Source organism: Ips typographus, linkage group LG1 (genome assembly GCF_016097725.1).
Source record: "Ips typographus isolate SLU linkage group LG1, UJ_Ityp_2.0, whole genome shotgun sequence".
Classification (NCBI taxonomy): Eukaryota; Metazoa; Arthropoda; class Insecta; order Coleoptera; family Curculionidae; genus Ips; species Ips typographus.
Genome location: NC_138422.1, coordinates 583,416 through 602,722, shown reverse-complemented (window position 1 = coordinate 602,722; position 19,307 = coordinate 583,416). Strand labels below are relative to the sequence as shown.

Genomic DNA, 19,307 nt, shown 5'->3' with positions numbered 1-19,307 from the left:
GTATTTGAAGTGTTATTACACTGTTTTAGTAGATCTGTTGCCATTGATGTATTCCGTAACAGAAAAAAATTGTTTCTAACGCATGCGGAAAATGTCCTGGTAGCTTGTCCGAACTTGCGTACGAAAATGTAGCACTTTCCGCACTTCTCAAGAAAATAAATATTTCCGCACTTGACTGCGTGCTAGTTGAATGATATTAAATCCAACCTTCTGTAAAACTACAGTTTTCTCGACCTTTTGCTGCGATTTTACCTTTTTATTGTCCAATATTGTAATTCAAACTTATTAAAGTGTATACTGATTGTAATGCAAATAAAATTTGTTTTTCTTAATTTTATTAGAACGACAAGTTAACAGGGACAAAACATTTTCAATCTCAAACGTATAGGTTTGCAACGTTACAAAGTTTTGGCTTTGAAAATTGACTAGAATGACTACAAACGGTTTAGTAAGTCAATTATCATAAAATTTTACTGTTTTTCAACGTTTTGACCTGGAAATTTGACTTATTTTGTTGAGACATACTGTATGAGCTAGATCACTTACTCGCTACTTTCAGCTTTCGTTTTGCAAAAACTCAATAAAAATCTGTTCGTTTAATAAAATTTCACTTTTCCTAACTGGTTCATAAATAGCTTTTCAAGATTGAAAATTTGCGAATTTAAAAAAGTAATTTACGAGTTAATAAATTGCAGCCATTTGGTCGACTACTGCGGTTGTTAAAACGTACTTTTCCCAGGAAATCCTGACTGGACTTTTTAAGGGATGTTTTAACTCCCATCCGGAAACTATGCGATTAACATTTAAAGCGTTAGACAAAACGGGTCTGGAGGGTATTTTAAATTAAAATACTTTTTAAAAAGTTTTGTCTTGTGCGGCACCGAGAGTAGAACGATTTGACGCTTATAAAATTTTAGTTTCCAACTTTTACCGCCTGATAAAATAGAGTTTCCGGCGAGTGTTCAAAGATTTATATTCGCTGTAAAGTTACGACAATTATTAGGGCAATTTCTCGATTTATCGGAGGATAAAATTGTTTTTTTCCATTAAAAAATATTTTAATCGTTTTGGCGCAGTTACCACCACCAAAACCCTGTTATAGCTTTTGTTCCTGCAGAACTGACTTTTGATGTACGGCCGCAATATAGCAGGACAGGTTCAAACCAATAATCAGTGATAAATTGCGGCAATTATTGGTTTTAACGGCATTAAATTACAGAACGTGACAATAAAATGGAACAATTTTCTAGGTGATAGGCGTGCTGTCGGTGTTCTTCATATGCGTGTCCATTCTGTCCTTTTGCTTGAAAACCCATCCGGACATGAAGGTGCCGGTTATCAGTCAAATATTGGTGAGGACGACCAGCAACACTACGGATTACGTCCTGGACAAATCGGACACGGACGCTCACATTGCTTTCTTTTACATTGAATGTATATGCAACGCGTGGTTTACTTTTGAAATTTTAATTAGGTAAGTACCATTATATTGTACAAAACTTGATTTTTGCCGTACTATATCAATTTGGCATTAATCTCCACTGACAACGTTAAAATGTACAGGAACAGCAAAAAAAAAACATTCCTTCGAACACCAACAGCTGACGTGATAGATTTAAGGGTGCTATTGCGCCTCTCCAGTGTAACGTATTATGTATAGTAACGGGCTGTAAATTGATTGCTTTTGCGTATTCCTCAAAACCATCCTCTTACTCAAACTAGTGCAATGTGCAAGTTACGAGTGATCGGTCTATGTTCAGCTATATGTTATTAAACGGAGGGAGAGTATACTTGGTACAGGGTGGTTGAACGAGTATTATTGTTATACGGTCGGTTATCGCGATTATTGAAATTTGACAATTTTTAAGGGAAAAAAAATGTTGTGGGTAATAAAGGCATCATTTTTGTGTATATGAAACAACTTGCACATTATTCGATATTCCGTTTCTTCAGTAACTAAGTAAAATTGGTAAGAAGCATCGTTTCCTTCTTCGTTTTCATCAGCCTGCGTTTGTCCACTGCTGGACATTAGCCTCTCTACTTAGTTTCCATAAGCTCCTGTTCTGAGCTAGTTGAAACCAATCACCACGTTTACACCGCGAGGACCAAATTTTCAAGTTTTCAAGATCCTTTTTAATCCAAGAGGGAGCAAATTTTGATTGACGTTTTTGACAGAAAACAGTTGTTTGGTTGATAGTGAATTGACAGTGAACCACAGTAGTGTTAACTAAAGCTTCAAAGACAGTCAGCGACAAAATCGTCTGTTAAACTCACTTGAAGTGAGAAAATGACAATTTTATCCACATTTTTGGAATCCTCATTAAGTTTCCTATCTACTAACCTAAAAAAACACTCAAAAATCGAGTATAGTCAGTTAGAAAAACAGTGTCAAAGTTTGAATTGCCAGAAACACAGTTTGAAAGGACAGTCAGAGACAAAATCGCCTGTAAAACCCACTTGGAATGAGAAAATGACAGTTTTAAGCACATTTTTGGAATCCTCGTTCAATTTCCTATTCAGTTACTTGGAAAAACCGTATAAAATGTGGTACAGTCTGAGAGAAAAGCAGTGTCAAATTTTCTGTCAGAAACACAGTTCGGAAGGACAGTCAGGGACAAAATCGCTGGTAAAACCCACTTCTAGTCAGAAAATGTTTGATTTAAGTACATTTTTGGAATCCTCATTAAATTTCCTATTCAATAGCCAAAAAAAACAAAAAACATATCGGTACAGTCATGGTGAAAAATGGTGTCAAAGTTTGAATTGTTAGAAACACAGTTTGAAAGGATAGTCAAGGACAAAATCGCCTGTAAAACCCATTTGTGGTGTGAAAATGACAGTTTTTAGCACATTTTTGGAATCCTCATTAAATTTCCTATCTACTAACCTAAAAAAGCACTACCAAATTGAGTACAGTCAGAGAGAAAAACAGTGTCAAAGTTTGAACTAACAGAAACACAGTTTCAAAGGACAGTCAAAGGACAAAATCGCCTGTAAAACCCACTTGTAGTGTGAAAATGACAGTTTTAAGCACATTTTTGGAATCATCATTAAATTTCCTATCCAATAGTCTAAAAAAACACAAAAAAATCGAGTATAGTCAGTTAGAAAAACAGTGTCAAAATTTGAACTGCTAAAAACACAGTTTGAAAGGACAGTCAAGGACAAAATCGCCTGTAAAACCCACTTGTAGTGTGAGAATGACAGTTTTAAGCACATTTTTGGAACCCTTATTAAATTTCCTATCCAATAGCCTAAAAAAATATCACTAAATTCGGTACAGTCAGGGAGAAAAGTGCTGCCAAAATTTGAAAACACAGTCAGCGACAAAATCGTCTGTTAAACTCACTTGGAGTGAGAAAATGACAGTTTTAAGCACATTTTTGGAATTCTCATTAAATTTCCTATCTACTAACCTAAAAAAGCACTACCAAATTGAGTACAGTCAGAGAGAAAAACAGTGTCAAAGTTTGAACTCACAGAAAAACAGTTTCAAAGGACAGTCAATGACAAAATCGCCTGTAAAACCCACTTGTAGTGTGAAAATGACAGTTTTAAGCACATTTTTGGAATCCTCATTAAATTTCCTATCTACTAACCTAAAAAGCACTACCAAATTGAGTACAGTCAGAGAGAAAAACAGTGTCAAAGTTTGAACTAACAGAAACACAGTTTCAAAAGACAGTCAATGACAAAATCGCCTGTAAAACTCACTTGTAGTGTGAAAATGACAGTTTTAAGTACATTTTTGGAATCCTCATTAAATTTCCTATCCAATAGTCTATAAAAACACAAAAAAATCGAGTATAGTCAGTTAGAAAAACAGTGTCAAAATTTGAACTGCTAGAAACACAGTTTGAAAGGACAGTCAAGGACAAAAACGTCTGTAAAACCCACTTGTAGTCAAATACGCAGCTTAGACAGAAAGAAGTAACAGACAGAATACTGGGAGTTAATTGTAAATAAAAAATATAATGATTAAGACTAGACAGAAAACTTGAAGAATGTCAAAAGGTTTTGCCTGAAATTTGGTTTACACCGTAAAAAAGATTATTTAATCTACCCCCATTGCTCCGTACCAAATTCATTTACACCGTTAACAAAGTAGTTCTGACCTCATTTCCTCATCTCGCGGTGTAAACGTGATAAATTGTCTTCCAGTATGTGTTTTAAAGTTGTCTAGCCAACATTTTATTGGTCTACCAATTCTCTTTGACTCTTTGGGACGCCAGTGTACAATTTTCAACGCCATGTTTGCCCAATTCGGCGTAATAACATTCATTAATAGAAAATGTTTATTTGAGTGCACTATCATTTCTGAAAATTAGGATTAGTTATTCTGTGACAGCCTGTAAATGAGAGACAGAATAGAAGTAAATAAGAAAATATTTGTATTTATTCGTAGAATACGCAGAATACTGAGCAGAGAGAGTGACAAATGTGAGGGTTTTGCCGAAGAAGCAGGAAGAAATTGACTATTACGAAACGCAAACTGCTGCATCTTATTATCCAGAAAAACATAAAGAGCAAAAAATCCATATAGGAAGAAGAAGGAATTCATTGTTGAAGAACTTGAGAGAAGAGTACAAATTTCAACAACTACCAACTGTTTAGATCTACAGTATGAAGAATACGAATAGCTTTGATGATAGCCAAATTTCAGAAGGAAGACGGTACCTAAAGAAGAAGAAGAAGAAAATATTTAAGAGTTTGCATAAGCAAATATTATCAATATTTATATTGTAAACTTAGCAATATTATACTATATTTGCCGTATTTCGAGCTAAATCAAAGTGAGATTATCGCGGACCGTCCAGAACAAAATTACGAGACCGAAAAGGGATAAACCGGTTTTAAGCAACCCGAATTAGGGACCGGACGAATTTTATTTGAGGGATTTCGGGAGTGAGAAAAGACGGAGTCATTAGCATTTCGAGCTAAACGCGTGCTACGTACCCTGCGGAACGACGGATATAATTCCATTAGTTGCTTGGGGGCGGTGAAAACTCGCTCGTATTATGGATTTATATTACGGCGAAGCAACTCCCCCGAATTAACTGTTTAGTGTAGTTTCGTTACCCGTCCTGAATTTTATATCCTTAGTTTAAAGTGATTTATTTTAATAGATTTATAGCCAGTCCGAACAAATGCGATTTCATCCGGGCATCAGTCAACATAATCGACTACATAGCGACAGCCAGTTTCTACATCGATTTAATGTTGCGACGTTTCGCCTCCCATTTGGAGAACGCTGACATTATGGAGTTCTTTTCCATCATCAGGATCATGAGGCTGTTCAAACTGACCAGACATTCTTCCGGTTTAAAAATACTCATCCAAACATTCCGAGCCTCGGCCAAGGAGCTCACTCTGCTAGTATTTTTCCTCGTGTTAGGTTGGTAATCATAATACACATAATTAGCGATGATTAATGATATTAATGATGTGCGATAGGTATAGTGATATTTGCCAGTTTGGTATACTACGCGGAACGGATACAAACGAACCCAGACAACGATTTCAAAAGTATACCGCTGGGGTTGTGGTGGGCGCTGGTCACTATGACAACAGTAGGATACGGCGATATGGTGCCCAAAACGTATATCGGGATGTTTGTGGGCGCTCTTTGTGCCTTGGCCGGTGTGCTGACGATAGCTTTGCCGGTACCCGTTATCGTATCGAATTTTGCCATGTATTATAGTCACACCCAGGTACCTCATCGCGCTACTTTCTAATTGACACGGTTAGAGGTTTTGAGTGAATTTTTAGGCTAGAGCAAAGTTGCCCAAGAAACGGAGACGAGTGTTACCAGTGGAACCCACCAGAGGACCAAGAATACCCGGTCCGGTGGGGGCTGCCCCGGGCATGGGCAATGCAGCAGGCCCGGCGGCAGCCCAAAATCGAAGAGTAAACGCAGTCAAATCGAATCATCCCAGCCGGGAAAATCTTTTGGGCGCACCTGTACCTAAAATGGGTGAGTTTTTTTTCACATATAATTCGTGAAAATTAGTCGAGTAGTAGATCAATTTCAACTAGATTAGACTGGAGTGTCGCCTCTTCTACTAAAACTGTATCTATCAAGTTTGATAATTTTTTCCAGGTGACGAACGCAGACAATCGAACCTGCGTTCGAACGGCACGCCCTCTAACCCGCAGATGAGTAACGCGGTTGAATAATACGAGGGGTATATGATTTTTTTTTTCTGGTTTCAATGTGTTTTTGATTGTGTGCCTTACTGTTTTTCTGTCGTACTCCCCCGTAGTAAATCTTCTTGATAATGCATGCAAACGTCTTTCTTTCTACTCTATCTTCTTTGTCACCCAATTCACTTCTTTGCCAAGTTTAAACCGCGTTTATTACTTGTATAGGTTGTTTTTCAAGTATTTTGTCGTTACCTGGTAATACAGTTGTAGTTGATCACCAAAATTTCGATTTTTATTTAGTGCATTACTGATATTTATGAAATAAAATTTGACTGAAAATTTTATGAAATATGATCGTTATGGAAAATCCTAGTAATGTTTTGAATCCTTATCGAATTTCTTGTGATTGATGAAGTAACTGACAATCCTACTAAGTTTGCTGTATTACTGGTTGAGTAAACGATTTCTGTTGGACATTTGCATGTCAAATTATTGGATTGGATTGCCTTTTTGAATAAATAGTAAATTATATTAAATGCGACTGACATAATTTTTCTGGATCAATATTTTGATCTCCCACCACCCTAAATATTTTAGTTTGTAATGTGAAACCATAGATTTGGTAGCATGTTTGCATTTTGGAGAAGCACAGGGTGCATGAAAAGTGCAAAAACGGCAATAATTCCTTGTTAAACAAAAATAGAGAAGGCTTGTGAACAATAAGTCTTCTTATAAAACGTAGGAGACAGATAAATTGGAAGTAGTGGTATCATCGACTAACCGGCGAGGTCTCCAGATCTCATGCCGTTAGATTTTTTGGTTTTTGGGGATACCTTAAAAATGTAGTATTCAAAACTAAGCCTGACAACATTGAAAATCCGAAAAATGGTCAAGTGCAACAACATTTAACCAAATATTTTACAGAGAGTAACAACAGTAATTTACTGAGTATTCAAATAAAATGATGAGTAAAAGTAAACTTAGGTAATAGAATCTTTAGTAAAAATGTTCGATGTTAATTGAGTTAGGATTGGTAAAATTAAGTTAGGTTATACTTGGAACTCGGTTCAGAATCCAGAAATGAAATAACAATAGAGGTTTTTAGTCTACCATTTGAGTTGCGAAACAATAATTTGCTATTTACATAAAACTCAAATGTATTCATTCAGTAATTTTATTCTAAATATTTATTGTTTATTACCTAAAATAAGTTATCTGAAATACCTAGTAAAGCAGATTTATGTTTTTAACACAGTTGTCATGTCTCAAAAAAGTCCGGAAATCAAGACAAAGATTGTATTGTGCATAAAACTCATTTTTTACTACTAAAAATAATATAAAAGTTGACTTTTAATGCTAGAACTGACTTTACTAGGACTAAAGAGAGTCCAAAAGTATATTTTCAAAACTTTAATTGGTGTACAACTGAATTTTCTGGACTGGACAACAAGTCTAGAAGTAAATTAAATTTTCGGACTATTTTATTTCTAAAAATTAGTTCTCAAGACTATTATTGTAGCATTTCGTATCAAAATTTTTTACTTTTATTACTGAAGAAACTTGACTTTTTGAAATAGTCTTAAACTCGATTTTCCAGTCTTAAAAAGCACTAAAAACAGTCTGAATTTCTTAGAGATGCTACAATTTATTGCACCTATGAGTGTAGAAGTCAATTTAATAGTGAAGAAGCTTGAAATAACATTTTCAAGATTATGGTCAGTGGACAAACTGGCTTTTAGGCCTGATAAGTCAAAAACTTTGTAAAGATAGTCTTGAAACTCGATTTGATACACTGAAAACAGCCTTAAAACACTAAAAACAGTCTAGCTTATTAAGAAATACCCGAATTTTTAGCACTGAGGTGTCTAGAAGTCGATTTAATAGTGACAAAGCTTGGAATGCTATTTTAAGTCTATGAAGAATGTAAAAATTGTTTTTTAAGTTTGCTATGTCAATAACTTGGTGAAGATAGTCTTGAAACTCGATTTTCCAAGCTGAAAGCCGTTTTGAAGCACTAAAAATAGTCCAGAATTCGAAGAAAATGAAAAGCAAAGTAAAAAGCACGAAAAGTTCGTTTTCAAGACAATTTTCATGAATCTAATGTTAATGTCCTGCATCTAAGACTATTTTCAGGACTAAAATATTGAAATTTGTCTTCAAATTATGAAAACTTACTTCAAATGCAAATTTTAAGCTTCTGATGTCACTTTTCATTAGTTCAGTCACATTTTGGGGTTCAAGTCAATTTTTAAGGTTTAAATGTATGAATTTGTAGTCACAAATTCTTGAAAAAGTAGTTTTTGTGTCTACAAGTCAATTTTTAGTATTAAAGTCTCTCGATTTGCATGAAAACTGGTTACAAACACAATTTTTAAGCTTCTGAAATTTTTATCTTCAATTTTCAAAACTAAAGTCTTTCAGTTTGTCTGGAAACTATGAAAACTGGCTACAATAATATTTTTTAAACTTCTTGAGTGAATTTTCCGTTTCCAAGACAATTTTTAAGTTGGGTTAGGTTAGTTTTGGGTCTTTAACCGTAATAACGTGTAATAAAGTGCTTGTTCCAAATTTGTCATCAATATTGCTCCAACGGTCTGACAGTTATGACAAAAAAACGATTTTTTAAACAGAAATTTGAAGCACTGTATTTTCCTTAGGAAGCACTTTTCAGAAAACTTATTTTTTAATTGGCTATGGATTGGTGAATTATTGACATTTAAAACTGGACCACTCTGTATATTTCTACAAAATCTACAAAATGTTCTTCACATACAAGGATGTTCTGAAAACAGCAGAATTTTACTAATGAAGTATAAAATAAAATATAAAATAATCAACTCAACCTCAAAGCATATTGAATTCGTTGAACCGTCGCGTTCCAAAGCAAAAACAACCCCGGCAGGGTAAATCCAGAAGTAGACTCTAATGAAATCCGATCCAGGAAAAATAAACAAACAACCGTAGCTCCAGGTCGTTATTGCTCGTTAGTTTTACGAGTTCCGGATGTTTGATGTGTATATGATATCGTATCGGTTTGCCAGTAGCTGGATTAAGTAAAGGTCTGACTCTGAAATTTCTGATCATGATTTTATTGTGTGTTTAGGTCTGTTAGGGGTAACGTCGTCCCTCAATCCAAACGGCGTTGGTCTCGAATCAAATCCAGCATTTTTAATGGCGAGACCCCAGTGTGAGAAATCAGCTGCGACCCCGCAGGACACCAAAGTGACCCTGGCGCAGGACACCGGACAATGTCACATCACCACGATCAAGGCATGAATCGTTTAGTTACTGTTCATATTAAATGGGATTCAGTCCAGTAAAAATATCGAAAATTATACAGTAATAATAATTTTAGTAGGTAAGTGAAGCAATACAAATTTTCTGACGACCACTACACGAAATAACGCAGTGTCTTGATTACTATTAAAACAGGGTTAATTGTAGTCGCGTGGTAGTTAGAAACGCCCTGTAGTATTTTTTTTTGGTTTGGTTTCCCATCCAGATTTTGTTTGTAAATTGGTCTAAATGTACTTGTAAATACGTTATGAGGCGTTTTATATTTAATCCGACAGTAGCTCAGTTTCTACTTACTATTTTTTAAGGTTAATAAGCCCAAAGGTTGCAACTGTGCACAAGTCACATATCAAATTAACTCTGTTCTTCTCTAAAAATGGAATGAAAATGCAGCTTTGATGGTGAACTAGAACGAATTCTGTAGCACAGAAAAATTGTTGCCTGATTTTTTTAGAAAACAAAACATTTTCAATGTCAAGAATACGTAAGATATAGTCAAAATATGATTTGTTTAGCCAACCTTTTATATTTATGACATCACATTTGCTTTGACAGACTGGTTAACTGGGATTTGACAGTTGGTCTGCTACTGTCACGTAAGTTGAAACAACAAATATCGAGACAGACATTTCACAACACATTTTCAAAATTTTTAAACAATTTCAAATAGTATATGCAAATCTTATGGCGTAGCGGATATTCATACAAAATAAGATAATATTTCCTACATTTAGCATTTTTTAAATTTTTCCTAGCTTTACAACAATGGATTTACAGGCAGTTAAAGTTAAAAACGAATTGGGTAAATTTGAGCGAGCGATTAGGGTTGAAAGTTTTCCAACATTTGAAGAGTTTTGAAACTTTATAATTGCAACTTTGCAGTTTTTGCTAAATATCTCGCTTAAACGTCTCTATAAGCAAAAAATGCTTATTAATATTCTTGTTGTGTATAAAATTGCCTACATTTTGGATTTTTTAATGTTTTTCCAGCTGTACAAACAACGGAGATACAAACTGTTATTAAAAACGAATTGTGTACATTTGAGCGATGAGGGTTAAGAGTTTTCCAACATTATATTATAATTGCAACTTCGCAAATTTTGCCAAATATCACTCTCAAACATATCTGTATAGTAAAATGCTCTTTAGCATTATTGTTGAGTATAAAATTCCCTACATTTTTATTTTTTTGAATTTTTTCTAGCTTTACAAACAACGGAGTTACAGACAGTTAAAGTTAAAAATGAATTGTGTAAATTACAGCAATGAGGGAGAAGAGTTTTGAAACTTTATTATTGCAACTTTGCAGTTTTTGCTAAATATCTCTCTTAAACATCTCTATAGGCAAAAAATGCTTATCAGCATTCTTATTGAATATAAACTTCTTTTTTTGAATTTTTTCTAGCTTTACAAACGACGGAGTTACAGGCAGTTTGCACCCAATATACTGACAGAATTATGAAACAAAATCGAAATAAAAGAGACGTTTATGCAAATCGTGTGCAACAACTGAACAAAACCACCCTCAAAGCTGCAATTTTCTATACGTGTACATAACATACATAATATAGAATAAAATTGAAAATATGAACGCACCCGCGTGCAATAACACCACAAGGGCATTAATGCGCTTCGAGCGGCTTAAAAATATTTCGTCAGCACAAAATCCGAGGTTGGACCAACTGGTAAATAAATGTAATTCGCATTACATAAATCGTATGTGATATTCAAATGTGTATAAATAAACGTGAATTTTCACTTTATAAGCTTTAATATTTCTCAAGTGAGTTTAAATAGCGTAGCTAGAACTGAATAAAAATGGATTTTGAATAATATTATTGTAACAAAATAAACGCATTTTAAAACGTAATCTACTGCACGAGCTCTTATACAGTTTTAACTAAAACGCAATTTTTTTAGAGGTTGTAGCAAGGCCCTGTATATCGGGAGGTGTAATGTATATTTTTTCTGTAATTGTAATTATTAAAAAAAAAACGAATATCAGGGCGGCGTTGTTGGCGATATCAATAATTCAATTTTAGATAGTGTGTAAGTCTCGAGACGAAATGCTGTAAGTACTATAACAAAAAATAAGTAGTAACATATCTTTTAAATTTTAAATTAAGACATTCTGATGTACAATAAATTTAGCTTGGTTTAGAAATTTAATGTAATATATAAGGTGGTCAAATGGTGGTCTAATACATAAAGACAAAAACTTGTTGTTTTGTTACAGATTTGTACAAATAAGTGTCACACTAAATAGTATTATCACATGAGTTATTAGTTTAAGACTCTTTTTTTTAACGTCAAACGGATCTTGAAGACTACGTGACTCTTTTAAGATTAAAAATGTATTGCGTCTTAAATGTGACAAGTAAAATTTAAAAAGTCAAAGTAACAATTTAGCTTAAGCCGCCTTTAAGCAACTTGATGCAATGACTTTGAGTCATTTTTATGGTTGTAATTCAATTTAACTTTAGACTGTGATATCATTGTCTAAACATGGCTATAACTTTATACCATAAAAATGATTTTCGTGTTAACTCTGCTGAAACACAGGTAGTACAAATACAATCTGTAACCTTAAGACCACAAAACTTATTTCTAACAATTATTTAGTGTTATACATTACTACTTATTAACACCATCAAAGTCTAGAGTGTCATTTTTTGACCACCTTATACAGATCATTAAAACATTTCGGCTTCGTTTTAAGAGCAATTAAATGAGTAATTTTGCATCTTTAATAAGGCAAAACCTAAAATCAAATTATTCTAATTATTGTGATCAATTACACCATTGTACAGGGTGCTGCATTTTCGATGGTTTTACGGGGTACAGAGAAAACGGTAATAGATAGAAAAAAAGTAGCATACGTGTTTCGATCTCATTTTCTGAGCTGAGATGACTGGCGAAGAGTGGGCTGCGCAAACTTCTTTTGTTTCAAAGATACGGGGGGTTTTTGAAAATTGGTCATTTTGGAACCTCCTCTGTATTTCATTTGCTATTAAAGTTATCAAAAAAGGAAAAACGGTTTCCGGTAGAAGTTTTGACATAGAATCCAATGGCGTAGTCAGTTTTTTTCTATTACGTTTAGTTTCTGACATATGACACTAAGTTATATTTTTTTTAATGGAACACCCTATATATTTTTAGGTCATTTAATTCTGTTGATTTTTACTATTTCAACAGTGTATTAAAACATATAAGTTTGTAAACGTTAATCTTCGTAATTAGAAAAAAAGCGTTTTCTTAATAAAAAAGTGCTAAATAATATGTATAAAAATACCCACAGTCGAAACCAAATGTGGCTATATTCATAATAACATGTTACATGTCGTTTATAAACAGTTTTTTTAACTTCTACCTTAAAAATAGAAGAAAATAGAAATGGCCACTTTTCTTATTAAAGTGAAGATAGAACTGTTTGTAACTTAGATTTTTAATAAGATTTATTAAAAATATTTAATTTTCTGATGTGTTAGCTTATATGATTTCCGATTTTGTTTGGTATTTTAGATATTGGCCTTTTTTTAGCTTAGCGAAGGTCCTTTTTTTAAAATAACAAGATTAACCTCTACAAACTTATATGTTGTAATACACCGTTGAAAAGGTAAAAATAAACAGAATTAAATGAACTAAAAATATATAGGGTGTTCCATTTAAAAAAATATAACTTAGTGTCATATGTCAGAAACTAAACGTAATAGAAAAAAACTGACTACGCCATTGGATTCTACGTCAAAACTTCTACCGGAAACCGTTTTTCCTTTTTTGATAACTTTAATAGCAAATGAAATACAGAGGATGTTCCAAAATGACCAATTTTCAAAAACCCCCCGTATCTTTGAAACAAAAGAAGTTTGCGCAGCCCACTCTTCGCCAGTCATCTCAGCTCGGAAAAAGAGATCGGGACACGAATGCTACTTTTTTTCTATCTATTACCGTTTTCTCTGTACCCCGTAAAACCATCGAAAATGCAGCACCCTGTACAGCAGTGTTTAAGTTGCGGTCAGCGTTAAATTGCCTCGGTTAACCGCCAGCACAAAATCAAAATTGTTGTTAAGTTTTTTTCCAGTCTGTTTCGGAATAAAAACATTTTCCGTACTTTATCCTGTTTGATTTCATTAGGGCCACAGAAACAAATATTTGTTTTATATTTATATACAAAAAAACACTTTATGTTGAAATACAAAGTTACTTAGACTCTAAGGCAATTAAAATGTACTCTAGCGGTGAAACAAATAAGTTATCATTAAAATATATTGCACAATACGATTATCAAAAGTACGAGTACGTACGAAACTTAACCAACTATGACAACTAAAACGAAAAAGTCGTTGATTTTGAAACCTCACTTGATATTTTACAGATGCTGTAGTCAATACTGTTGCTCTATTGAACGTCTCATTACAGTTTAATCAGTGGCTAAATATCTGATACAAAATGAAGTAGAAAAATTCAGAAGTAAAGTGAAAAAATGAGATAAGATTTACAAGTAAACAATAAGTTAAGTTAACAACAAAAGAACACAGCATAACCTTAAACCTAACATTATTAACATAGTATTTCACTGCTATAACTATTCTTCCGCAAAGACAGTTTCATGACAACTACACCATTTACACATGTAGTTTAGAAAGCGTCAGTGGAATTTTAGAAACCATAAGATGGATTTAAAAAATATCACTTGTATTTCAGAAAAGGTACTTTCAATTTTAGAATAATAACTTTGATTTTTGAAATTGCAATTTGTATTTCAGATTAGTCATTTGTATTATAGAAAACAGCAGTTGGATTTTAGACATGGTCATTTGTTGTTGTTGAGCAAAAAAAGTAAATAAAAAAAAGTAAATAAGTAAAAAAAGTAAATAGTTTAACGAATATTTTTAATAACATTGTGGTTTAAGCAATTCAATGAAAAATCGATTTATCTCGAAAACCGTTTATTTTATCGAAATAAAGGAAGAGTACAATTTTTCGATAAAAATGTCAAGAGTATCCATTAATGGCGTTTGCAGCTGAAAATAATGACAGCTGTCAAAGTTTAAGCAAATTGTGTCTTAGGTCCAGTTGGTTCCTGCCTTTCGAAGACGAGATACCTGGTTTTCATGTCAAATAGAAGGTCTCTTTCGATAAAACATTAAACCCAATAATCATTACAATATACAAAGTGTTTCAAAAGTTACGGCCAAAAACGTTAATTGGAAGGCAGTTCTTTGGGGCTCAATATTTCCCTTAAGAGTGACTTTAAAAAAAATTATATGAACAAATCGTATTATTTTGACCTCCCCTGCATGCCCCTGAGAGTTTGTCATATAGTTATGGGACACCCTGTATATTTGATATAAATTAATACTCCCGATGGGCGGGTTTTTTTGCTTAAAGTGATATTATAAAAAAACAATAAACTAATAACCACATAGAAACACAAAAAAAATCTGAAATTGAAATAACGCATTCTAAAATACAAGTGACGAATCTGAAATACAACTTACGTTTTCTAAAACCAAATTTACGATAATGAAAAACAAGATAGATTCTGAAATCCAACTTATATTTTTAAAATCCAAGTGATATTTTCTAAACTACATGTGTAAATGGTGTAGTTCTTAGTAATTTGTTTAGAACATCTTCAAAATGAAACCCTTGACGACACATGTCTATAGAACATTTTCTGTTAATTTTTGCAACTCTTACATGGCCTGTAAGTTCGTAATACGTATTCTGAAACATCCGGTGTACAAAAACTGCTCTAAAAGAACTGTCAGAAAGAAAATAAAAGCGTTTTCGTAACATTGTGAAAAACAAACAAGCAGAACAACACATATTGACTACAACTGTTTGCACTTAGAACTTAAAACGCTCAATATAACCCCGACGGTAAGTCGGTAACTTTACCACCCCCGCTGCCGCTCCCCAAAGAAAAAAATTCTTTGTTTCTCGACAACGTACTACGACCTTCGCCTTGTAATTGTCCGGAATACATGCCGGCATTGCCATGTCCTCGTTTAATAACAAAACCCGCGCTTACCGCTTTTCGTTCCTGCATCCGAGGAAAGTAACAGGACGTGTCCGCGGGCAGAAACATACCCGATTTGATGTACACATTTGACACGCTTTTTACCAGCGATGTTGCCTTGGACGAGTCGTTGTTTACGTCCAAACTTTGGTTCATCATCACAATATCCACCATCGAATCCAAACCGTCGTCTATCCGGTCCAGACTTTTAGACTTGGATTGTCGTGCTTCGGTTACGTTCACTCTGGTGGTGTAGTGTAGCGACTCCTCTGCTTCCATAAGATGCTTAAACGACTCTGAGCGTTTAATACTGGTTCTGGAAACTGAGTTCCTTTTACTTCGGGACTTTAACTCGGATATTTTCTTGCAATGGCTAGCGTTGATGCTCTCAGGAGGACACTTTGAGGCGCTGAGTAACGAATCTGAACCTTCGGTGCTAGTGTACGGAGTCTCGTTCTCAAAGAACAACTCTTTCGGACAATAGTAATAGTCTTCCGATGGCACGAATAAATGTATCAAACTTTTGGCTCTTCGGGGTGGTTGAGGGTGCAAATCCGAGGGTACAATTTCACTTTCACTGGCCACAGCATAGTCATCAGCATCTATGCGAATCTTCAGCTTACTAGCCACTTGAGCTTCTTCGATTCGTCGTTTTTCCTGTTCCAATTTGCGTTGTTCTGCTTTGGCTATGTCCTCGGATTCGGCATCGTTAATGATATTTCTCAATTCTTCGATTACTTCATCAATAGTAGTTTCCTCGTCTTCTTCACGGCTCTGTGATCCTAACGGGTTCGGAACAGTATAACTTTCGAAAATAGCTGTATCCTCAGGAGAGAGACTACGCTCTGATGAGGAAATTCCTTCGTCTTCATTAGGGGTAGAATCGTCTAGAAACCAGGAAAAAGTCCGACAAGGTTATGATTATAGTTGGTAAACTTACGATTTTTGGTATATGAGCCTTTAGAAGACCTACTAGATTTCAAGGATCTGATCTCCGTTTGCAGCTCGTTGCATCTATCTTTTAGGCTTTTTTCGACACAACTTAAGACGCCCTTCTCGTCCAACAATATCTGTGAAGACGTAAAAATTTTAGATTATAGTTGTTAGCACTTATGGCCTAACTGAAAAAAATTTCAGCAAAAAATGCTCGAACATTTTCAAAAATTTTCCTCGATTATCAACCACTCTGTAAATCACAACATCGTTTACCTTAATTTTTCGTTCCAAACATCCAACTTTCTCCCGCAACACAGAATTTTCCTTTTTAAAATTATCCAACATAAACTTCAAATTATCCACGTTGATACTCTTCTTCTCCCAGTACTGGATTTCTTCATGAAGGTATTCGCATCCGGCTTCTCCTCCCACGTTCTGCAAGTAACCGATTAGTCTCACCACGGCTACACGTTTAAACTGATTAATCACCTTCTTAATTATCCCCAAATCAAGCCCGGCCTGGTCTAGTTCGGCCTGGATGTAGAGCCGCTTCTGGATTGATGCGGCAGTGTCCATAAACTTGTTCAGGAACCGTAATCCAGAGCAGAGAAGCTCTTTCTGACCACCAGTGGACATCATCATTCCCACTAAAAAACGAAATCGAACGGGTTCTCCAAATCGGAGCCTTAAAGTGGACATTGCTTCGGACACTGCCGAATGTCCTCCCACTGTTGGGTCGCACGCTTTGGCTAAAAGCTTTGGCAAACACGTGTACAATAAGTGGCAGCTGTCAAATTAAAGTGAAAACAGTACTAAAACACCAACCTGTAAAGCTATAATCCTGGATTTGTTCACGTTGCTCATAATACACACGGCCACGGTAAACAAACCCGCCGAGGATGAGATCAATTTCCTGAGGGATTCAGTGTAACGGACGCAGCAATTTAACAAGCACTGCAAGCAGGACAGTTCGTCCAGAAGGGCGCGTCGTTGCAAAGAGGGCGGGATTTTGCCTGTGGTACCCGTTGAACCTGGGGGACCATGGATCACCGTGTTCGATTGGCTAAGCTGGATCGCTCTGAGCAGGTCCAGTAGTAAGGTGACGCCATCCAGAGGCTCGGCGACGAATTCTTGCACAAAACTGTTGACCGAAAAGAAGGTATATCAAATGATTTTATTTTTGAAACACAAGGTTATTTTTATTTAAGGAATCTAATATACAGGTGTGGTAAATCCAAAACCGACCATAGGAAAACCGTGTAACAGACAGAAAACGAAAAAAATATCAAGTAGGCCATATTTTCAGCGCGCTGTTGCCAAACGCCAAGTATTCAATACCGTTGACAAAATTAATTTTGTTGTTGGATTATTTCTAATTTATTTCCATTCCGATTTCTGTCTATTTGTTGAGTCCCTATTGTAGTAATATTTCATCTGTCATCTGCGATTAAAATCTAACCTCAATTCTCAAATTGAAAGTAAACAAAAACAATTACACTGACAGTGACAGGAGCTTGGCGTTTGGCAACAGCGCGCTGAAAATATGGCCTACTTTTTCGTTTTCTGTCTTAGTCCCGCGCATGCAATAATGTACGTTTCTCTGTCGGTTACACGGTTTTCCTATGGTCGGTTTTGGATTTACCACACCTGTATATTTTTTTCGACGTTTCGATAAATTTAGATTATTCTCAGGACAATTGTATATTTATTCACGTTATTATAAAAAAAACAAATACCCAAAATCCATCATTAGTAACGAGAGGACTTGGGGACGGATTACAGCAATGAGCATACGGTTAAATGTTAATATGTAAAACCTTGCACCACTAAAGTTTCGATTTCACCCTGTATAGTAAATTTGGGAGCTCAACGACACTGAAAAATTATAATTGCAAATTGAATGTAAGAGGCTCGCCGTGCCATTGTTTCGAATATTGTCAAGGTGTCGACTTATCCCGTCTCTGTGACTCATTACCATTCAATTACTCGAGGTTTCAAATTTCCTATAAGGTAACTTGTTTTATTCATTATTTTAATGCGCACCTAATAATTTAATAATTGTATAACGCGAACTGATACTTTACCACTGACACATTTCTAAATTAAAAACTCAGCAGTTTTTTAAAAAATTGTTTTCATACTGAGAGCTGTCGGTAGTTGAATTACTTTAATTGGAAAATGTAGTTCAATTAGTTTTAAGTAATGTAATCAGATTGTAATTTGAAAAGTAATCTAACTGTAATTAGATTACTTTTCAAAAACAATAATTGTAGTTGATTTTTCAATTACTCAGCAAAAGTAGTTGTAATTGGTAATTGATTTTACGATTTGTTCTGTAATTGAACCACTTTGAAAGTAGTTGAATTACTTTCAGAGTAATTGAACTACTTTCAGAGTAGTTGAATTACAATAGCTATTTATGTAACCAGTTACGAAAAGATCGATTTTGTGTAACGAATGAATGTTTGTAGGGCGAGCGCAGCGAGGTCCTACAATTTGAATGAGTTACATAATAAGACATTTTCGAAACGTGTTGCATACATAATTTTTTCTAATTTTGACCAAAAAGCGGTAAAAACCATCTTTTAAAGTGATTTAACACAAATATTCACTTTCATAGCACCTTGTATAAACAGTGACAACGACATGTTATGATGGATGTCGCTCATATGTTTCTACGGAAATGCATAAAAACAGGGAGTGATGAAATGAACTTTTCATAACCAGTTACATAAAGTGATACTTTATGTAACTAGTTACATAAAGTAAAACGTTTTGTCACTCTAATCAGTTTTGAAAAGTGTCACTTTATATGCCAAAATTAGAAAAATAATGTTAAAGTAATGGAACTACTTATTTTTGAGGTTAGATACGATTGTTGTGTTTTGCGCGGTGGAGAAGTAACGGT

General features: G+C 34.6%; 3 protein-coding genes across 8 annotated transcripts in view; 1 reads left to right on the top strand and 2 right to left on the bottom strand.

Moving 5' to 3' along the window:
* The window catches only part of LOC145739404 (potassium voltage-gated channel protein Shaw-like), a 91,693-nt gene extending 78,145 nt beyond the window's left edge, over positions 1-13,548 (top strand). For 4 of the 5 annotated variants that reach the window (XM_081994965.1, XM_081994855.1, XM_081994945.1 and 1 more), the window contains 5 exons: positions 1,251-1,474; positions 5,127-5,395; positions 5,455-5,711; positions 5,770-5,974; positions 9,248-13,548. In XM_081994965.1, the coding sequence (XP_081851091.1) occupies positions 1,251-1,474; positions 5,127-5,395; positions 5,455-5,711; positions 5,770-5,974; positions 9,248-9,420 (1,128 nt within the window). In that variant the 3' untranslated portion in view covers positions 9,421-13,548. Of the gene's footprint in view, positions 1-1,250; positions 1,475-5,126; positions 5,396-5,454; positions 5,712-5,769; positions 5,975-6,100; positions 6,186-9,247 lie in introns of all 5 variants that reach the window. The other variant, XM_081994993.1, reaches the window with a different exon arrangement.
* The window catches only part of Cluap1 (clusterin associated protein 1), a 126,125-nt gene that overhangs the window by 1,983 nt on the left and 104,835 nt on the right, over positions 1-19,307 (bottom strand). The window lies entirely within an intron of this gene.
* Positions 14,982-19,307, bottom strand: part of mwh (multiple wing hairs) — a 48,966-nt gene continuing 44,640 nt past the window's right edge. For both annotated transcript variants that reach the window (XM_081994649.1, XM_081994734.1), the window contains 5 exons: positions 17,225-17,540; positions 16,889-17,155; positions 16,673-16,834; positions 16,404-16,533; positions 14,982-16,350 (listed from right to left, as the gene is read on the bottom strand). In XM_081994649.1, the coding sequence (XP_081850775.1) occupies positions 15,308-16,350; positions 16,404-16,533; positions 16,673-16,834; positions 16,889-17,155; positions 17,225-17,540 (1,918 nt within the window). In that variant the 3' untranslated portion in view covers positions 14,982-15,307. The remainder of the gene's footprint in view (positions 16,351-16,403; positions 16,534-16,672; positions 16,835-16,888; positions 17,156-17,224; positions 17,541-19,307) is intronic.